The 22,017-nt window shown below is 37.7% G+C and overlaps 2 protein-coding genes across 2 annotated transcripts in view; one reads left to right on the plus strand and one right to left on the minus strand.

Moving 5' to 3' along the window:
• LOC122342952 (NACHT, LRR and PYD domains-containing protein 3-like) overlaps positions 1-22,017 on the minus strand; it is a 924,523-nt gene that overhangs the window by 433,924 nt on the left and 468,582 nt on the right. The gene's annotated exons all lie outside the window — the stretch shown is intronic.
• Positions 15,850-18,570, plus strand: LOC122342283 (GTPase IMAP family member 8-like). The gene is made up of 2 exons (XM_043236079.1): positions 15,850-16,300; positions 18,038-18,570. The coding sequence occupies exons 1-2, from the start codon at positions 15,850-15,852 to the stop codon at positions 18,568-18,570; spliced, it is 984 nt and encodes a 327-aa protein (XP_043092014.1).

Consider the following 22,017-nt stretch of genomic DNA (forward strand, 5'->3'; position numbering starts at 1 on the left):
GAGACCTGAAAAACACTGATGAGAGCATTCACATTGGGAGTGAAACCTTACAAGTGCTCACACTGTGACAAGAGATTCAGTTGGTTAAAACATCTGAAAACACATGAGAGGATCCACACTGGAGAAACCTTTCATCGTGTTCCACACTGCAGTAAAATTCAGTGATTCACGAGACCTAAAAAGACACGAGAGGATCCACACTGGGGTAGAACCTTACAGAAGTGCTCACACTGTGACAAAGAGATTCAGTCAGTCAGCACATCTGAAAATGCATGTGAGGATCACACTGGAGAGAAACCTTATTCATGTTCACACTGCAGTAAGAGATTCGGTTTTTCAGGAGACCTTCCGAAGACATGAAAGGATCCACACTGGGTAGAGCACCTTAAAGTGTTTAGAGTGAAGCAGGAGAGAATCAATCGTTCATCACGTCTAAGAAAAGACATTCAAAGGATTCACAGTGGGAGAAACCTTATCACTGCACTGTATGCAGGAAGGTATCAATCACCTGCTCTCACATGATCTACAAAAAAAAACTCAAAGATGGAGTTCCTCCCAAAGGGCAATGTATTCTTGTGTATCATTTTGCTTTGTGATGTGAATGATATCATTGTACTTTTGTACTTACAGATGTCATATATTATTTCAGATGTTTTTATAATGTATGTCACTTGCAGTATTCTTCATTTTTAAGAAGGAAAGCCAAAGCTTTTACCACCTGTTTTTATTGAGGAAGCTGAAGAAGGGGCTGTAACACTTTTAAGAGAGACTGTTTGATTGTGTTTCTTCATTGTTAAAATGACTAGTTATTTTTGGATCATCTCATATGTAACTTTTTTCTTTCAAGGACTATAAAAACAAGATATTTGAGTTAAAGCGATATAAAGTGAAAATCAGTTTTTTTTTCAGTATCACACTGGATTAGGGCATAATTTCTAATATGACAGCAGCCAAATAAAACTGTTGCCATCCATATCATTTACTCAGGCGTCAAATAAAAAAAAATTGCGACTGCAGTTCCTATCACCGGTTTATTGTCTCAGTTGTATTCCCTACCACTAGATGGCAGACCAAAATGATGTCTCATGTTCCTATTCAAATTTGTTATAGCATAATAATACGAAGTAATAATTCCTCTTTTCTGATCAACTTTACGGTCCTGCCCATCGTTTCTTCTAATTTACTTTAGATCTCTATCTTTAAGCCCTTTCAAGGCTTCCAAAGGCTTAGTGTCAAAATCCTGCATTTTCAAAAAAAATCTGTGGCGCCTAAGGGGTAGATGATAGTAAATCATTCATGTGATTTGCATAATCAAAGTTCGAAATTGCGCAAATGGTATTAAGCTAAATAAACTGCCAAAATATGATAAATGGCCAGAATAGTTCTGAGAGTTCTCTGCTGGACAGTTAAAGAGTTCAAATGATTAAAACCACTAGCGGTGACTTTTTATGAATGGCGGTAGGAATTTGGGATTACTAGTGCTGTCATAAAATTTATCTTTTTTTATTTAATAGGCTGTTTTTACAAAGAAGAACTTTCAGTGTCACATGATCCTTTACTTAATACTTAATATTTTAGTGGTTTAATATTTTAGCTCATTTTTTTCTTATTAATATACACACAGCACCCCATATTGACAGAACAATCACATGTGTTCAGACTCTTTGCTGTGATACTCATATATTTAACTCAAGTGCTCTTCATTTCTTCTGATCATCCTTGAGATGGTTCTACACCTTAAAAAAAGAACTTTAATGATATTAGCAAATGGCTAAAAGAGTGAAAAATTGAAGGGAGTCTGAATACTTTCCGTACCCACTCTGTATATATATATATATATATATATATATATATATATATATATATATATATAAGCTATAGTTTGTAACAGAAATGCAGTTTTTTTCATGATTTGCATGTAACCTTGCCAGCAGAATTTAAACATGCAAAATCTTCACAGGTAACATACAAATGGAATGCAAACTCTTTTGTTTTGCTCAGCAAACAAGACACACCTGTCAGGGGCGGGATCAAATAAATCCCATCAGAATGTGTTTATCCGTCATTGCAGGCTTCTCCTTCTTCTAATGCTGTTTGTGCTCTATCACACAGTGTGCTCTTTTCACAGCACAGTATCCTGGCAAAAATATGTTTTAAAATCGGCATCAGGTAAGATCCATCTTTTTGACTTTCATAACATTTCATGTGCGTTTATAACACTATAACTAAAATTATATACTGTACACTGCACAGCATGAATGATTACACACCCTCTGAATAAATATACAATCGTGTTTTCTTGAATATAATTCATAGATGTACATATCACGTAATAAAAACAACAAAATATGCCAAAAGTCTATGTAAGATAAGTAAATTAAGTGTAAATTTCTTTAAATGGAGATTGCAGAAATAAATAAACCTAGATTTAATTCAGCAAATGATAATCTGGCATAGTATGTCTTCCAAAGCGTTAAGTATACTGCTCTGACTGTTCTTGGCTCCAGTGTGTGTGTTCATGACAAGTTTTGGGTTCTGAGAGCCTGTGCTGACCACCTAGCACCCGGTGTTCACTGAGATATTTAATCTCTCCCTGAAACAGTCTACAGTCCCCTTGTGTTTCAAACAGTCCATCATTGTTCCTGTGCCGAAGAAGCCTCAACCATCTTGCCTGAATGATTACCACCCTGTAGCTCTACAGCGTGACAGTGATGAAGTGTTTCGAGAGACTCGTCGGAGACTTCATCACCTCATCACTACCGGACACACTCGACCCACTACAGTTCGCCTGCCGCCAGAACCGGTCTCATGGGATGCCCATCACTCACCTCCTCCACACAAACCACGAGCCACCTGGATTTTAGGAAGGAACTATGTGAAAATGCTGTTAGTGGACTATAGTTCAGCGTTCAACACCATGGTTCCCTCCACACTCTCCTCGAAGTTGGAGGTCCTGGGACTCAGCCCATCCCTGCGTCACTGGATCACCAACTTCCTGACCGACTCAGACCACAAGCCCGTACGGATGGAAAAAGCACACCTCATCCTCCCTCACTCTCAGCACTGGAGCCCCTCAGGGTTGTGTTCTGAGCCCCCTGCTATTGCTCGCTGTACACACATGACTGTCTGGCCACCACAAATAGTGGACTTCAGCACAAAGCAGGTGCGCTCTTACCATCCATCATGATCAGCCGGGACCCCAGTGGAAAGTGGACAGTTTTGAGTACCTAGGTGTTAACATCACGCCAGGACCTGTCTTGGTCTGTCACATCAACATCCTGGTGAAGAAAGGCCCGGCAGCGTCTATACCATCTGGCGCTGAATTCAGATAGCTGTCCTTGTTCCACTTGGCCATAACAATTTTACTTATCTTACGCCAGGCTGTAATGTATGCGCTTAGGTAGATGATAATGCTGCTGATGGACCCTAACATCGTGTCCTAGGAAGTTGTCAAGTTCGTCATTTATTGTCCTTTAAGTTGAGAACCTTGGACATAGTGGCCATGTGCTTCCTCCAGTCTGGTTGAGGATAGCGCGCTGGGTGTAATCTAACAAATAACATCTGATCCTTGAGTGACTTAGTGCTTGGCATGAACCTATTCTCATCAGGGCACATCACAGTTATGTGAGTCTTAACAAGTTAACTCCTTCAATGTCACCTTCAATCTGGAGTGAGAAAGAATGAAGAACTTTTAACGTCACTTTTGCCTCTTATTTCAATTCTCTAGAAGTTCTTGCAAAGTGACTTAACTCAAGTTCTGATAAAACAAACTCTACATTTGGATGAATCGATGAGGATTAAAGGGACATCTTGGATACCTTCTACGATTAAAAAGCATCACCTGACAGAGTGTCACCTTTGCAAGTTCTGTCAGTGCTTGATAGCAGTTCTTCAAGTTTCTTTTGATATTACTTACTCTGGCTGTCAAGATACTGGTGTATTCTTCACCAAAGAGAAAGAAGATGTGGAGCATCCACTTTGCTTCATTCAAATTTTGGAGGGTATGGGACGGAACACCACGTGAGTCCATTTGAGTGTCGCATTGCTAAGGGCATTCTTATCACGGACATAATTACCTCACATTCCAATGACTTTAGCCATCTTTTTGAGGTGGTGCTCTAACTCAGGGCTTAAGGTGGTGTTTGTTTCCTTATTAGTTTGTGAGAACCTTCAATGACTTGAGAAATTAGCGGGATGAATTAATCTGACACCTTGCCGTTTTCTTCCTTGGAGGACTAGGCACCCTGTCTCATGTATTTTAATATTTGTTATTTAATATAAAAGAATATCTCACCTTCATGAGCTTTATGCAATCATAAGCCCATATCATTTTTAGACTGTGACACCTGTAAAATTGTTACTGTTTTTAATTTAAGAATATTTTCCTAAGAAATAAAAATTGTGTAAAATGTAATTATTATTTTTGTACAGTGCAGTATTATCATCAAATCTCTTCAGACTGAACAATAGACTGTTTAACTGTTGTGATTGTTTGCCCTTTCCTTCTACAGTCAGTGGTGCAGATCCATCATGAATGAAGCATAAACATCTGGAGATGAAGATTTTATTCCACAATGCAGGTACTTTGAGTAACAAACTGCAGTATGTCTAGCAGGGCTACTGTATGCAGCTAAAAATGGTTTAATGTGTTAGTTTTATTGTCAGTAGGAAATGGAGTTTACTTTTACAAACATTGATTTTGCCATTAAATGTGATCATCCAGTGATATTATTGTTTGACAGCAGAAAGTTCTGCACACAATTTAGTTATTTTGACAAAATTTTGCAGCATTGCTTTTAACAGTGTTGTTGGTTTCTAGAGTATCTTGAAGATCACGGCCACAGTTCATCTGGATTTGGACTGTCTTCGTTTTCTGTGTCTTCTCGTCATTTCAGACAGAGTGATAATGATCAGATCAAATCTCTGCAACTGCACAACAACACTCCTAGCAACCACCCCATGTACCCTAGGAACTGCATAGCAACACTCCTAGCCACTACATAGTAACACCCTAGCAACCACACTGGTGCATTTGCAACTGCAAAGCAACCACCTGAACATCTTATCAACATCATTGCAACCACCCAGCTACCTTGACAACAGTTTTTATTGACTCACTGTGACTCTGTTTTCTAGTGCTGATCATGGAGAGAGTCAGTATTACAGCAGGAATGAAAAAATGTCGTCTACACACACACGTCTGGTTTGCTATCCTTGTCTGGACTCTCTCTATAGATATAATGCTTGCTGTACTGAACAGATCATATATTCTATCACGTACACCAACGCTACACCTAAACCTATCCCTTGCGTAGAAACGTTCTACATTTTACTTTCTCAAAAAATGCATTCTGATGGATTTATGTAGCTTTTGTGTCCGTAGGAACCTCAATTTAGGTCCCCACCAAGTCCCAGGGCTGTGTATATTCAGGTTTAAGTCCCAACCAGAATATTGTATAGGCTCAAATGAATAATTTAAGATTTTATAGAGAATTTAAACAGGATCACTTTTATGGCAGATCACCGGAGTCGACCAGCGATTCATTGAATGAGCGTGCAACATCAACTTTGCACTGGATATTAAAATATAGTGAAAAAACTTAATTATCACAGCAACAAGATCTGCAGTTTAAGACATTAAATACAAGATACTTCTCTTTTTAATACAAATAAAGCAAAGTGATTTGAACACATGCATACTGAACATGGATAAACATGGATCTCTGTCAATCTTAAAGAAACAGCTGAAAAAACCTCTTTCAGCAATACTTGAAAAAAAAATAAAAAAAATCATTCTCACTTCTCCTCCTTCCAGCTTGTTTATTCCTTCCCTTTCTGAAAGCATACTAATTTGAACACTGCCTGTGACTTGGTGTTACAAGCACTTACTCTGTCTGTTTGTCCCTCAAAAATAGATAAGCTTGATGTACTCTTTGATGCGCTTTGGATAAAGCGTCTGCAAAATGACTAAATGTGAATATAAATGTAAATGGATATAGCCATATAACCCTGTTGGAAAAAAAAAAAAAAAAAAAAAACAGCATATGCAGGGTAGGTATGTTTTGAAGCTGGTTTATGCTGGTCCTTGCTGGTTTAAGATGGTATTTTTCTAAATAAGGCTTCAAAACATAGCTAACCAGCATATTCAGTTTTTTCAGGAGAACCATTCCATAGATTTTCCAAAATACATAAACAATGAGTGATTAGCACGATAGTTAAGCATAATATGCAGTTATGTACATAGCGATTATGTTATTATTCAGCATGTATATGCATGGAAATTCAGTTTATGCTGTTTCTGTGAACACAAGGATGCATACTATGGAGACCCTTGTAAGGAAATTCAGTCTGTTTTATTGTCTTGGATGGGGGAAACCATTCAAAGCCTTTAGCTTGTGAGTTATACCATAGGTTTGCATGTGATGGTCCTGCTATGCCTCTTATTGACCATCATCTTGATTATTTGTACCAACTTTGACAATCTCCTGCGAAGTTGGGATTATCAATCAAGCAATCATTTTTATTTATATAGCGCTTTTAACAACACAGGTTGCATCAAAGCACTGTACAGTATGAAGTAGAAGAATACAATTACAGGGATGTATAATGATGAGAGTGACCAATTTGTTATTAAATGCAGAGATGGTCTCTGTAATCAGTTCGACGATAAACACTAGAAGTTAAGTGTCCCCAACAACAAAGCAAGCCAGAGGCGACAGCGGCATGTGTGTGTGCATCAGGATCTGGTGATCTGTCACGGCGCATCTAGGTTTTCTGGTCTCTGATGAACATAATCTCTGTGTGCTGATCCACCATCTAGTCTGGATACAAACTGTGAAAACAGATTGAAAGAGAGACAGGACTGATATTAGCGTAGATGCCATTCTTTTTACGATGCTCACAAGTACATCGTATTTTTAGGAGTAGTGTTTCTGGTTCAGCAAATCTAAGTAATGCAGCCTAAAATCCTTTAACAGATTTGAATAATAAAAAGTATATTTGGGGTGTTATGTGTAGGCTAAGTTAAAAGATTATCAATAAGTGTACTTTTGTGTTAATGTTGCAAGCTGATCTGTGAAAGAGGATCTGCTTGTTTCAGTCTTCAGTCAGATATCCTGGACAGATTTATGATGTTGTTGTCTTGTCCTGGGTCTCTTGGTGGAATTCGGCTCCTCAAGTTTCAATATTCCGATTGAATCTTCAATGATCTGATTCACTCTGAAACCCTACAATATATAAATCAGTGTACACACACACACACACACACAGCTGTAGTAATTGTTGTTGTTGTTATTAATACCCCTGTTCTTGTGTTCAGATGCCTGTTTTCTAACACTGGATCCAAACACAGCAAACAATGATCTCCGTCTGTCTGAGGACAACCGAGAGGTGACATGTGTGTCTGATTCTCAGCCATACCGTGATCATCCAGACAGATTTGATGATGTGTCAGGTGTTGTGTAGAGAGAGTTTGTGTGGGCGCTGTTACTGGGAGACTGAGTGGAGTGGAGAAGTGTTGGTATCAGTGTCATATAAGAGCATCAGCAGGAAGGGACTGGGGTGAAGAGTGTTGGTTTGGAGGTACTGATCAGTCCTGGAGTTTGATCTGCTCTCCTTTCAGATACTCATTCAGACACAATGACACATGGACCGAACTCTCAGTGAAGCCCATCATCATCAGAAAAGGAACTGGAGACTATGATAATGTCTATAAAGTAGGAGTGTATGTGGATGAGGCAGAAGGAACTCTGTCCTTCTTCAGCATCTCCAGAAACACAATGAGACTCATCCACACAGTCAGACCACATTCACTCAGACACTCTATCCTGGGTTTATGGCTTGGTTTGGATCATCTGTGAAATTGTGTTGATGAATCAGAAGAGACTGATGAGATTCTACCCATAATTCTTTGAGCTGCATGATGAATCAGTAACAGTGAGATGTTATGAGTCTCTTCAAGACATTAATACTGCAGCTCAACTTCTATCACTCAAATAACAGAATAAACATTTGTATCATTATAATTAAAATGACCTTTCCATTGAAAAGTTTCTTTTACAAACATGAATTAAGAACATGTAATTAATTTTTCCTTTTTTTTTTTTTCTGAGCATGATTGATTAAGAACAAGTACTTCTGATGTTTTGTGTAGGAATAATAAAACAATGACAAATCAACTTGAGATCAGATTTTTGTGTTTGTATCATGAACATAATTTCTTTACAAGACTGAAATGAGCTTCTGACGTTATAAAATATGATATTAATCATAACGTTTAATAAATAAAATATTGTAACAAGTGTAACACTGTATTAATATCTTACAATAAGTCAATCAATCAATCAATCAATCATTTTTATTTATATAGCGCTTTTAACAACACAGGTTGCATCAAAGCACTGAACAGTATAATGTAGAAGAGTACAATGACAGAGATGTATAATGACGAGAGTGACCAATTTCTTATTAAATGCAGAGGCGGTCTCTGGAATCAATTCAACGTTAAATCACTAGAAGTTAAGTGTCCCCAACCAAGCAAGACAGAGGTGACAGCGGCAAGGAAACAAAACCCATGCATACAGAATGGAGAAAAAACCTTGGGAGAAACCAGACTCAGTTGAGGTCAGTTCTCCTCTGACCGGACACCCAGCACTTAACTTCCAGTTCAATTTTAAAGCGCAGCTGTGTCAGATAGTGTAAATGACTTAGTGGTGTGTGTGTGTGTGTGTGCATCAGGATCTGGTGATCTGTCGGCACAGAGTGCATCTAGGTTTTCTGGTCTCTGATGAACATAATCTCTGTGTGCTGATCCACCATCTAGTCTGGATACAAACTGTGAAAACAGATTGAGATAGAGACAGGACTAATATTAGCGTAGATGCCATTCTTTTACGATGTCACAAGTACATCGTATTTTAGGAGTAGTGTTCCTGGTTCCAGCAAATCTAAAAATGCAGCCTAAAATCCTTTAGCAGTTTGAATAATAAAAAGTGTGTTGGTGTGTTATGTGTAGGCTAAGTTAAAAGATGTGTCTTTAATCTAGATTTAAACTGGCAGAGTGTGTCTGCTTCCCGAACAGAGTTAGGGAGGTTGTTCCAGAGTTTAGGTGCTAGATAGGAAAAGGATCTGCCGCCCCGCAGTTGATTTTGATATTCTAGGTATTATCAAATGGCCAGAGTTTTGAGAACGCAGCGGACGTGCAGGACTATAATGTGATAAGAGCTCGATCAAGTATTGAGGAGCTAAACCATTCAGGGCTTTATAGGTAATTAATAAGATTTTAAAATCTATCCGATGTTTGATAGGGAGCCAGTGCAGTGTTGACAGAACCGGGCTAATGTGATCATGCTTCCTAGTTCTAGTAAGGACTCTGGCTGCTGCGTTTTGGACTAGCTGAAGTTTGTTTATTAAGCGTGCAGATCAACCACCCAATAAAGCATTACAATAATCTAACCTCGTGGTCATAAACACATGAATTAATATTTCTGCATTAGAGGTTGAAAGCATAGGTCGTAATTTAGATATATTTTTAAGATGAAAAAACACAGTTTTACAGATGCTAGAAACATGATTTTCGAAGGAAAGATTGCTGTCAAGCAGCACACCTAGGTTCCTAACTGATGATGAAGACTTAACAGAGCAGCCATCAAGTGATAGGCTGTGTTCTAGATTATTATATGTGGGGTTTTAGATCCAATTATTAGCACCTCTGTTTTTTTTCAGAATTTAGCATTAGGAAGTTACTCATCATCCAGCTTTTATATCGACTATGCATTCTGTTAGATTTTCAATTTGGTGTGTATCACCAGGATGCGCTGAAATATAGAGCTGAGTATCATCAGCATAGCAGTGAAAGCTCACACCATGACTCCTGAAAATATCTCCCAGAGGTAACATGTACAGGTTGAAAAGTAAATGTCCTAGCACTGAGCCTTGATGAACTCCATATTTCACTTTGAGGGATATGATACCTCCTCATTTAATGCTACAAACTGATAGCGTTCAGATAGATATGATTTAAACCATGCTAAGGCGCTTCCTCTAATGCCAACATAGTTTTCTAGTCTAGTCAAGAGAATGTTGTGATCGATAGTATCGAATGCTGCGCTAAGATCTAATAGCACTAATAACGAGATAAAACCACGATCCAATGATAAAAGCAGGTCATTAGTAACTCTAATGAGAGCAGTCTAAAACCTGATTGGAAATCCTCACAGACACCATTTTTTCTCATTACAGAGGATTCTACCTTTTCTAGTATCTTTGACAGAAAAGGGAGATTAGAGATTGGTCTATAATTTACTAAGTCTTTGGGATCAAGATGTGGTTTCTTAATAAGAGGCTTAACTACAGCCAGTTTGAAGGTTTTGGAACCATATCCTAATGACAATGATGAATTAATAATGTTCAAAATAGGATCTATGACTTCTGGAAGCAAATCTTTTAATAGTTTAGATGGAATAGTGTCTAACATACATGTTGCTGGTTTAGATGATTTAACAAGTTTGTACAAGTCTTCTTCTCCTATAGTGGAGAAAGAGTGTAATTTTTCCTCAGGATCTAAAGCTCACTATCTGATGTGAAACTGCAGTTGACGGCTGCATAGTTACAATTTTATCTCTGATGGTATCAATCTTAGAAGAAAAGAAATTCATGAACTCATTGCAGCTATACTCTTGGGAATATTAGCACCTGTTGACGTTTTATTTTTGTTAATTTAGTTACTGTACTGAATAAATACCGGGGGTTGTGTTTGTTTTTCTTCTAAAAGTGATGAAAAATAATCATATCTTGCAATTTTTAATGCTTTTCTGTATGACAGGATACTCTCCTGCCAGGCAATACGAAATACTTCTAATTTAGTTTTTCTCCACCTGCGCTCCATTTTCCGGGCTGCTCTCTTTAGGGTGTGTGTGTTTTTCATTATACCATGGAGTCAGATTGTTTTCTTCAATCCAGAAGAAAAGGTCAGAGGACGTGTTGTCTAACTTAGCGGAGTTCAGAATGTCTAAGAAAGCTGATCCTCATGAGTCTTTTCATTATCAACATGGACATTAAAATCGCCAACAATTAAGACTTTATCTGCAGCCAGTACTAACTCAGTTAGAAAATCAGCAAATTCTTTAATGAAATCTGTGCTGTGCCCTGGTGGCCTGTATACAGTAGCCAGTACAAACATGACAGAAGATTTATCACTAGCACATGATTCTGTAGATAATGTTATATGCAGCACCAAAACTTCAAATGAGTTATACTTAAAGCCTGCCCTCTGAGAAGTACTAAGAATATTGTTATAAATTGTGTAACACCTCCCCTTTACCTTTTAAACGTAGCTAATTTTTATAGAAATAATTTTGGGGTAGATTCATTTAAGAGTAATATATTCATCTGGTTTTAGCCAGGTTTCTGTCAAACAAAGCAAATCTAGCGTCTGATCTTTGATCAAATCATATATATAAAGTGCTTTTGTGGAAAGTGATCTAATATTTAGCGAGCCAAGTTTTATCATTTGCTTATTTGAATTATAGGTAGTTTTAATTTGTTGGACATTAATTAAGTTATTGCTTTTGATTTGGTTTGAAGGTTCTCTGCATATTCTAATTCAGGGGAACAGACACAGTCTCTATAGTGTGATATCTAGGGAAAGAGTCTCTATGTGCTGAGAATTAACTGCTTTCTGTGGCGTGAGGCAGCTAGCAGGCGGTCGGTTTAGCCGGTCTGTCTGCTTCCTGACCTGGGCACTAGTTGGTCATGTTGGAGCTATAAGACTATATGCCATATTTCTAGATAGAAGAGTGGCACCACCCCAGGAGGATGAAGACCATCGCTTTTCAGCAGGTCAGGTCTGCCCCAGAAACTCATCCAATTGTCTATAAAGCCTATGTTGTTCTGCGGGACATCCAGCCATTGAGATCCAGCAGTCTGCTGTGAATCTCATCACCCGGTAAGCAGGAGGACCAGAGCATATTACATTGTCCGACATCGTGATTGCAAATTCACACACCTCTTTAATATTATTTTTAGTGATCTCCGACTGGCGACGTTTAGCATTAGCCAGCACTTTTAAATTTGACAAGATGTCAGACGCTCTGGCTCGGTAAACATTGGACTACGGTGGCTGGTGTCTCTATTTTCACGTTCCGTACAATAGATTCGCCAATTACTAGAGCACTTTGATCAGGTTTCTCAGTGGGTGCGTCACTAAGTGGGGAGAACCTGTTTGATTTTCTGATCGGAACAGATGAGCGGTGTTTTGACCCGCGACTAGCCCGCCTCACGGTCACCCAATTGCCCTGCTGCAGGGGCTCTGAACCTGGAACCGAACAATGTACACGATTTACTGTACTAGTCGCATCCAAAGCAGTATCTACAGCCCTCGCATTCTTACTGTCCTCAATTAAAGTTTGGATGCGTGTCTCTAATTCTAAAACCTTCTCGGTCAGCCTAGCTATTTCCCTGCATTTATCACACGTGAATCAACTCTAACAGAGAAGGATAAGCTATACATGTGACAGACGGTGCAAGTGACGATGCAGGAGAAGCCATTTACTCACAGTGAGGATTCACTTACCACTCTTGTTTTGATGAGCTTGTGAAAGCGGAGGCGAACGAGCGCGAGGAACAAATGAACAGGAGCGGAAAAAAGCCAAGAATAGGCGCGAAAACGCGGGTGGGAGCTAAAGTGAATCGGCTAACGAGTACTAACTCACTGCCGAGTTTTAGATTAAAGCGAACTAACAGCAGTCGAATTTGTTAGATTAATTTGATAGTATCAACGGTATGTACACAGTGCAATTATATTTGATCTCTAGAGAAGAGTTGATAAATTGAAAAGAAGCTACACGCAGCTACAAACAAACCAACCTCTCAGCAGACAGGAGCAATCGAGCAGCATCAATAAGTGAGAAATTATGAATTTAAATGTATTTTAATTATAACAAATTAATAAGAATGTTATGGCCAGTACAGCAATATAAGGATTTATTTATATTTTTAACACACATATATTATTTGAACACAGACATTTTGACTTACACCATAATATGAATGAATATTAAAGTTTTCATCAATTTATCGCATGACATTTGACCTGCCATAGTCGCACTCCACGACCAGCATGTGAAAAACACTTAAATAGATAGCATTTGTTTAGATTTCCTGCCTGAGAACAGCACTTTGGATCACAGGTATCCGAGTTAACAAAGTGGCGTCGCATGGCTTGGATAGCAGCAGTAAGAAGGAAAACCATCACTATCATCAACATTCCCAGAAAGCGTGTATATTTGTTTACGGCACTTTCACATAGATAAGTTATAAATATAACACGTTTATTTTTTTTCTTAGCAATTCAAATGCAAAGTTGTTAAACCACTAACTTTAGTAGCTAACACTGTCAGGGTTCGGTCACTTTTCTTCAACGTTCTTGGATGTATGCTAGGTTTAGATGTTGTCATTAAACTAGAGCTGCACAATACACACATGTAAATATTTCTTATATACACGTAGGCATGAATATTTATATATAGATATATACATACAAAACTGAAATTTTATTTTGGATGAGAATTTTTAATTTGGATGCGACACACAGTAAAACATACAAAACGACAGGGGCAGTGTTAACACACAGGTAAGTAAAAGGTAAGTAAACAAGTATCAAGACCACAAGGAAGACAACAAGTTAAATAAAAGACAAAAAATGTAAACTTCACTGATCCTAAAAGTGCTACTGTAGTGCAAATACAACACGTTTAAGATATAGCAGCGATGCAAACTTTAAGTATCTAGAACATAGTTAACGATGCAATAAGTAAAAGAGTTAACTATAAAATCAAGTATCGTACTAAGACAACTATAATTACGAAAACACACTCCAGTGTGTCAGTGTGTACAAGAGGTACCATATAGCTGAGCTGGACTGCACAGGTTTCATTGTCTCAAGCCACCATGATAAAGCTCTAACCAAAATGTCGTCCATCTTTTCGTTGTTTAGGTTGCTGAATGCGGCGCTTTAATCATGTAGCTTTCCGTCGGCTTATATCAGTTCTGAGTTCCTGTCAGCAGTGCGAATGCAACCAGGCAAACGGCCTGGGCAAACCTAAAGTTCCCGGGGAACTACCTGCCCGGCTACTTCCTGTAACATAGTTCCTATAATGATGATGCTGTGCGAAAGGGGCTATTTTTTTGAGGCGTGCTCTGCCTAACTATGAAATGCCCTAATCAGTGGTGTTGTGTTGCCAGCAGCACTGAGCACTCAGCTTTGAGCACTTTAAGTTTAATAAAGATAAAGATTGAGTGTCGCGCAACTCTCAAGGCTGTATCACGATTAGTTATTAAGGCTCATCTGATGCAAGTTATGAGTTAAATGTCATCTGCGCCATCTCAATTCGGACAAAATTTCTAACTGGCATACACTGCTCACGTCAGAATTTGATCGACCTGTACAGTGCTGCATTAAGTCGTACACACTCATTGACTGATCTATTTTGAGGCTAAACGTGATTTATCTTGCTACTTACCTTTTTAATGTTCCTGACTATCTTGCCAGCTTCTGTCTCCAACCATCCATAATTATATATCCGAGTTATCTTGTCCTTTGTGTGCGATGATGTGTTTTTTCCCAAAACGTTGAACCTCTGGATATCAAAGTACTTTTACTTACCCTAAGTCTTAATGTCTGGTACTTCAGTAAACTGTTGATTATAGGTACACGGCAGGTTTTATGATTGGCATATGGAAAGATGTTTATTTGCATGCTTGTTTGCCAGCAGAGAATGCATTCCTGCTGCTGAATCTTTTCGTCATACCAAAACAACTCAAGCTCTTTATTTTCACTGAATATAGGTGCTTACTGTAAGATATTGTACTATGTATTGAACTAAACTTCAGATTGATTAAATTTTTATTTCACGTGTATTTAATTGTGACAAGTTCGACAGATTACGTTGTATTGGTACGATCATGATGTAGGGAGTTGTATGGAATGTACATCTAATCAGTCTGACCAGTTTCTGAGGTTTACTGTAAAGCAAACAAGTTTTAATTAACACACACGCATTAATAGTAGTGAACACAGCTGTAGCAGTTTCGTTTGCCTCATCGTAAGAAGTGACAATTGGGTTAAGATGGACAACCGTAGCAGACCATCCAGACAACGTGGTAACTATTTATATATGGATACATTGAAATAAACACATACTTACCCTACTATAATGTCTGAGAATAAAGTGACTGTGATTGAATTATTGCAGATTAAGACAAGGTTTTGTAGTTTAATGTACATTAAATTTCGAAGTTGATATTTTCGTAACAGTGGAACATCAGAAAAGTTCAACGACATTCCGAAGAAGTGACTTCAAATATAAATCTGCTGTGAGCTGTGAGTTTTACATTTGAGTGTTTTTTTTTTTTTATTGTTGGGTGTACTTTCAAAATTTCGTAATCTGATCATAGTACTTATTTGAGTAACATAATTTTAGTGATTTTATACTCTCAGCAACAATAGATAAAGCAAAGACTTGATTTTTTTTTCGTGGTTGTGGTTGTTTGGTTTTATGTTTTTCTTGGAGATGGATTCCTCATTTACTTTCTCTTTCTGTTGAGATCAGGTCAACACAAATAGTCACATAATAAACACATAACAAATCTTAAAACATGAAGACTAAATTAGTAAAAAAGCTAAAAAAACAACTAACGTTTACATGGTTATTTTTGTAATTACAGTTTTTTCAAGAGAGAGAGAGAATATTACTGCTGGGGTCACACAATGATGTCAAAGCCTCCTGTGGGAACACACTCCTGGGTCGGCAGGTGTTCTCAGAGACACCATCCTCTGATCATTTGTTTGAAATGCATGCTGGATTGGTGTCAAAGACACGTCTGATAGTCATCAATACTCCAGATCTACTTGATCTTGCTCTCTCCTCTGAGGAAGAAGATGTGAGGAATTGTTTCCGACTGGCTTACCCTGGACCTCATGTCCTGCTGCTGGTCCTAAAGCCTGGCACATTTACAGAGCAGGATAGTGAAGCTCTAAAACTCATAAACATCATTTTTGGCGTAGGTTCCTTGGAGTATATGATTGCGGTCTTTATGTGTGAGAATCAAATGGAGTATTTGAGCACTGACAGCTATGATGTTGGCAGCAATGCGGTGGAGTCTCTTTTACAGACCTGCAGACAGCCAATCCACCATCTACAGAAGAAAGAGGGTCAGCTCCAGGTGCAGAAACTTCTGGACAGCATTGAGAAGATGTTGGAGGAAAATGGAGGCCATTTTTTAAGATTCCTGAAGAATTACAGTCTGTTAGGAAACAGACACAGTTTGCCAAACATCCAAGGGTAAAAAAATCATCCTTTTCTTAATCCTTCTCTAAGGTTTAGCAGAAGCACCAAATAGAAAATGTAAATTTTTGTTTATTGCCTTTTGAAACTTTAATTTTGACCTTCAAACGTTTAGAGTCCATTGAAGTTCACTACATGGAATGTTTTTATCAACAGCCTTACATTCTTTTTGACTGAAGAAAGAATTATGTAAGCGTCATACGGTGGGTAAATTATCAGAAATTGTCATTTAAAGTGAACCAATTCTTAAATTGAGACTAGTTTTATTAACTTTGTCTAAGTTTCCGAGTTTTCGATTTTCATGTACAAATTCGGACTAACATTTTGGTGTTTGCGGGTATTACAGTAGCCAGTCTTAAAATTATTTAAATATATAATATACTTAAATACTTAAATATATTTAAATGATCTATAAGCGTGATTGTAAATCAGAACGTTTTCCAGCTTGACACAATTTTGACACGTTGCCGTAACAACAATGTTTTGTATATCAATGTCCGTCAATCAGCCATGTTTTGACAATATTTAAAGCATTTTAAAAGCGACACAATTCCTGCTGCCAGTTGGTGGCACTATAACTTTGACTCATAATATTCACATTTACGCGATTGGCATCATAGAATGAACAAACACATTAATCACCCCCCACGGAAATCGTTCAATCGATCCTAAATCGTGTTGACAGAGTTTGGTGTGAACTGCTTGTTTCGCTTGGAGAGTATGAATTAATTTATAGCCAGTTTGACTGATATTTGTGATCCGTTTCATTAATGTCTAAACATGTCATCTGCCTCAAAACAAATGCCATGTCAACAGCTTTTAAGCTACCATTATCCATAAACAGTTTTACATCGCCTGTGTTTCCACATTATTCTGATGAAGTTTAAAGCAAAGTCTCATGAATAATTAAATACACACAGATCGTCATCGATGTACTATAGTCCACTGCCATGTCACAAATTGTAGATGTAGATTTTAAAATATTAAAATTCACCAGTTTTCTACAACAGTTAAAATTATCGGATGCTAGTATTGTCTTAGGCGATGTGCAACAATCATCTTTGCAAAAATCAAAAAAGTAGTCTGGGGCTTTATAACCTTGTAAGGATCAAAGTGTAAACTTACAAATTTTACTGTAGTGTGTACATGTCCTATGTCTTTAGTAGCTTGTTTAATTTTAACCACCAGTGTTGATATATTGGTAAATATAAGACCCATTTTTTATGCAAAAAAAGCATCTGACCTTATATGTTACAAACAGGGATTGAAATTAACATTTGGCCAATTTGGCTACTAAATTTTAAAGGGGAGCGTAACACACATGATTTCATCTCATGTTATTCTTGAGCTCCTGGAGGTGTGCTGTCTGTGTGGAGATAAAGAGTGACAGAAGAACCTATGTTGTGAAGAACAATTAAACTTATACAAACCCAGAAGTAAGATTGTTTTGCACAGAAATTATCAGTTTATGCCCAATAGTTTTTGAAATTGTAAATTTTTTTAAGCAACTGGAAGCAACCATTTTGTTCAGTACTAGGGGTGTGCAATATTGACCAAAAAATTTTACAAAAAGTAACCTGCCAAATTGACTAGTGATGTTACAACATTACCCGGCATTTAGGTTAATTTTAAACCCTGGTTACAACATTTCTAATCGCATTTAGCATTGAAAACATTTGTTTTGTTATTGACAGCCATCACTGGTACTGAGAAGAGCTCCAATGATGTAAGGATTGTATTAGTTGGAAAAACCGGAGTAGGGAAGAGTGCAACAGGAAACACCATCCTGGGGCGTGATGCGTTTAAGTCAGAGTGCTGCATGACATCTGTAACTAAGAAGTGCCAAAGAGCGAGTGGAGATGTCTGTGGGCGATCAGTGACCGTGGTGGACACACCAGGACTCTTCGACACAACCTTCAGCAATGACGAGATCCAGCAGGAGATCATGAGATGCATCGAACTTTCAGTTCCTGGACCACATGTGTTTCTGCTTGTGATCGCTGTCGGCCCATTCACGCAAGAAGAAAGAGAAACCGTTCAGTTGATCAAGTTGACCTTCGGACAAAAAGCAGAGACCTACACTATGGTGGTGTTTACACGGGGAGATTGCCTTGCAAAAAGTATTGAAGACAACATTAAGGATACACAACTCCAGCAACTGATCCATGACTGCGGAGGAAGATATCATGTGTTCAATAATAAAGAAAAGATCCTGCTCAGGTTGTGAATCTCTTAGAAAGATTGATGAGATGATTGTGAAAAATACTGACACTTTCTACAATGACAAAATGTTCCACGAGGCAGAGAGCCGTCAGACTCATTCAACAGTACAAGAGAAGAGAAGAGGAGGTCAGACTACAGATGGAGGCCATTAGAACTAAATATGAGTCTGAAATTCAAGAATATAAAGATAAACTAGAGGAGGAAAAGGCCAAAGGAAAAATGAGTGAAAAAGACAAAACAGAGGAAAAAGACAGAGTCTGGGGCCACTGTAAATACGGAACAAATAAAATATAAATGCCATTTGGAGAAAAACAAGAATGAAGATCAAAAGCATATGAAGAAACAGAAAAATCCAACCGGGAAGAACAGATGAAGATACAGAGCCAGAAACAACACAAGGAGCCACAGGAAGAGAACTTGAACAAAATGGCAAAAAAAACTAAATTTAAAGGGTTTAAAACAAAACCCTTAACAGTGTGAAAAGACACAAGCAAAACAGCGGCAAGGGATAGAGAGTGTTTTTGAGAAAAATGAAAGCAGGCGGAGAAGAAAGAACAGATACAATGAAACATACAGCTGCTGATCAGATGATTAAGAAAGATACAGAGAAACGTAGTAAAGACCAAACCGTATTTGAAACCAGAAGACATTATTGAGAAAGCAAACGTGGATTATCCTAAATTATTTGAGGAATTGAGGGAAACGGTGAAAGATAGACAGCTGCTACAGCGGATGAGGCGAAATAGAGGAACACATGCAGAAGATGGTGGAGGACATGAGGAGGTACAGAGACATTACTGAGATTCTTGCTTCAGAACTCAGAAGAATTCAAGACAAAAATTTTTATAACATTAATGGATTTCAAAAGAAGAATCATGGAAAATGTGTGCTTCAGTGACATCAGATCTCCGTATATACTAAATGTAAAGCTTAAAGAGTACTATGGAATACATACACATTTTATGTCTTTTTATGGTATTATTATTTTAGTTTTCTCTTTATTTTGCAGGGCAGAAGAACAGGCTGGGAGATCAGACAGAAAATCACGCACAAGTACCCGACCTCAACGTCTCCACATAGCAATTAGACCTGCTTAAAACATCAATCAATGCGGAAAGTAGCGATGTAGAGTAAGGCTTAATTCCAACAACAAAGTGATGTAGCTGCTTGTTCTTAGCTGCATGCGTTAAAACAATTCTTAATTTAGCTTTATTTTTTGGTCTTTTCGATGGCATTGGCAAAAAATTATTCTTACTATCTGTATTTGTCCTGTTCACTTACCCTGTTAATAACCCTTAATCTACATATATCTGTTAAAGTCTGCAGTTACTGTATGCAGCTGTAATTTAGCGTATAAATAGAGTGCTTGGTTAGTGAATTTACATGAACTGTTTCTTTTTGATATGTAATTATATATCGAATCATGACTTATGGTGTGTGCATACTTGTCATGTTTGGGTTGATTAGATCTCTTGTGCGATTGCTGTAAGTGCTGTTCATTTGAGGAAGTGTGAACATTGCTCACCAAACAAGTGGGCTGACACACGGCCTAGTTGGCAACGTTACGATGAAGACATTTGGGACGTTATCCGAATGTTCTCATATGGTCCTCTTTTAGTCGTATAATAATATTTCCGATATGACTTTAGGAAGAAGTACTAACACAACATTGTTTTTATCATGAAAAAAGTGTTTACCACCCTTAGCAGCAACAAATGGAAAAAAGTGTTTGCGATAACTTGCAATAAGTCTGTTACTTGAGCGCAGAACAAGTGGCTCACTGTGCATTGCTTTGGAGAAACATATAACAGCTTAAATTAAAGACTAGTTGAATTGTTGAGGGGCAATTTTATTAAATACCCAGATGTCTCTGTTAAAGTTTTTCCAAGTACCCTATTTTATATGCGTTTCAATAGTAGTGAAATATGATCAAAGAATGCTTTGAAAATTAATCTGCATTGTTAATCCTTTTGATTTTTTATTTACAGAATTCACAAAAATCTAACCTTTCATTGGATAATAAGAATTTAGAATAGGGGAAATATCATTATGAAATAAATGTTTTTCTCAAATATACATTAGTCACAATTATTGGCACCCCTAGAAAATCTTTTGAGTAAAATAAGTGTATTCCCATTTATATGCATAATTTTGAGCACTCCAGGGTATTTATGAACATGAAATTATCCAGCAATGGCTTCCTGTTTCAATCAGAAAAAAACAAAGATTATATTTCTGACGTGCTGCAAAACATAATTGAACTTCACAAATTAGTGAAGTGGCCTTAAGAAAAGAGCTAGAGCAGTGATAATTACCATTTCCATCATCAGGGCAATAATTAAGATTTACCAATCAACATAAAATGTTAGTTAAGTAATGTTGCTTTGAAGGAAGCAGAGTTGAAGCTGGCTGCGCATGTTGCGTACCACTCAAGCACCTTTAACTGTTGATCATTTATGAAGTGTTGTGGAAGAAATTTCCAAGAAAGGTATTAGTTTACATCTAATTAATTCAGTGATAGGACCAGTAGTGCATGAAGACCTTCTGGAGGATATAGGAAGTGGACAACACTCTCTTATTGTTAATGAGAGCACTGACGTCACAACCAGAAAACAACTATGCATAGTTATCAAATATTACAGCAAGAAGCTCTCAAAAATCATTAGAACTTTTGCAGGAATGGTAAATATAGATATTTGTGATTTATTGACCATAGCAAATGCTTCGTTCAAATTCCTGGATGACAACAATTGAATAGCATCGTTCTTGCAACTGATGGCTGTAACACAACGTGTGGGAAACATAACTCAGTGCTAAAGAAATTTTGTGTCCGCAATCCTCATATTGTCTACCTAAAATGTGTGTGCCATTCTCTTCAGCTCTGTGCAGTGTTTTTCTGTGTTGGTTTTCAAATGCAAAAATATTTTTGAACTGTACAAAACCATGAATGTAGATGAAAGCTCTCTGAAGATACTGCAACTGTCTGACACAAGGAGCTTAAGTTGCATTTCCAGCTAACAGAAGACAGTGAGAGAAGCTATGCTGCAGAATTGCTGTACCAAATGTACAGTGACACTACTAACCTGATCTACCTAAAAATCCTCCAACCAATTGTTTTGTAGTTAAACAGACTTAATCAAATCTTTCGACTTGATAAACCTGATCTTTTAACAGATCTTCTAACATTTCACCTGTCCCTTCTTGAGCACATTGGTATGCCGATGACATTCCAGAGCTGGCAAGACATTGTGGAGTTTAACCTTTCTGATGAGAATCTTTTTCCACTTGATGCTGTAGACTTTGGGGTGCAGTTCCATATTGCTTTCTTAGAAGCCAAGGGAATAAGTGACCAAGCTGAAATGCAGATGCAGGGGCTACTTGCTGGAGCTATCAAAAGAGATTAGGAAGAGACTTCCAGATAACATTAAACAGTTAGAGTGTCACGATTTCT

Source organism: Puntigrus tetrazona, chromosome 4 (genome assembly GCF_018831695.1).
Source record: "Puntigrus tetrazona isolate hp1 chromosome 4, ASM1883169v1, whole genome shotgun sequence".
Taxonomy (NCBI): Eukaryota; Metazoa; Chordata; class Actinopteri; order Cypriniformes; family Cyprinidae; genus Puntigrus; species Puntigrus tetrazona.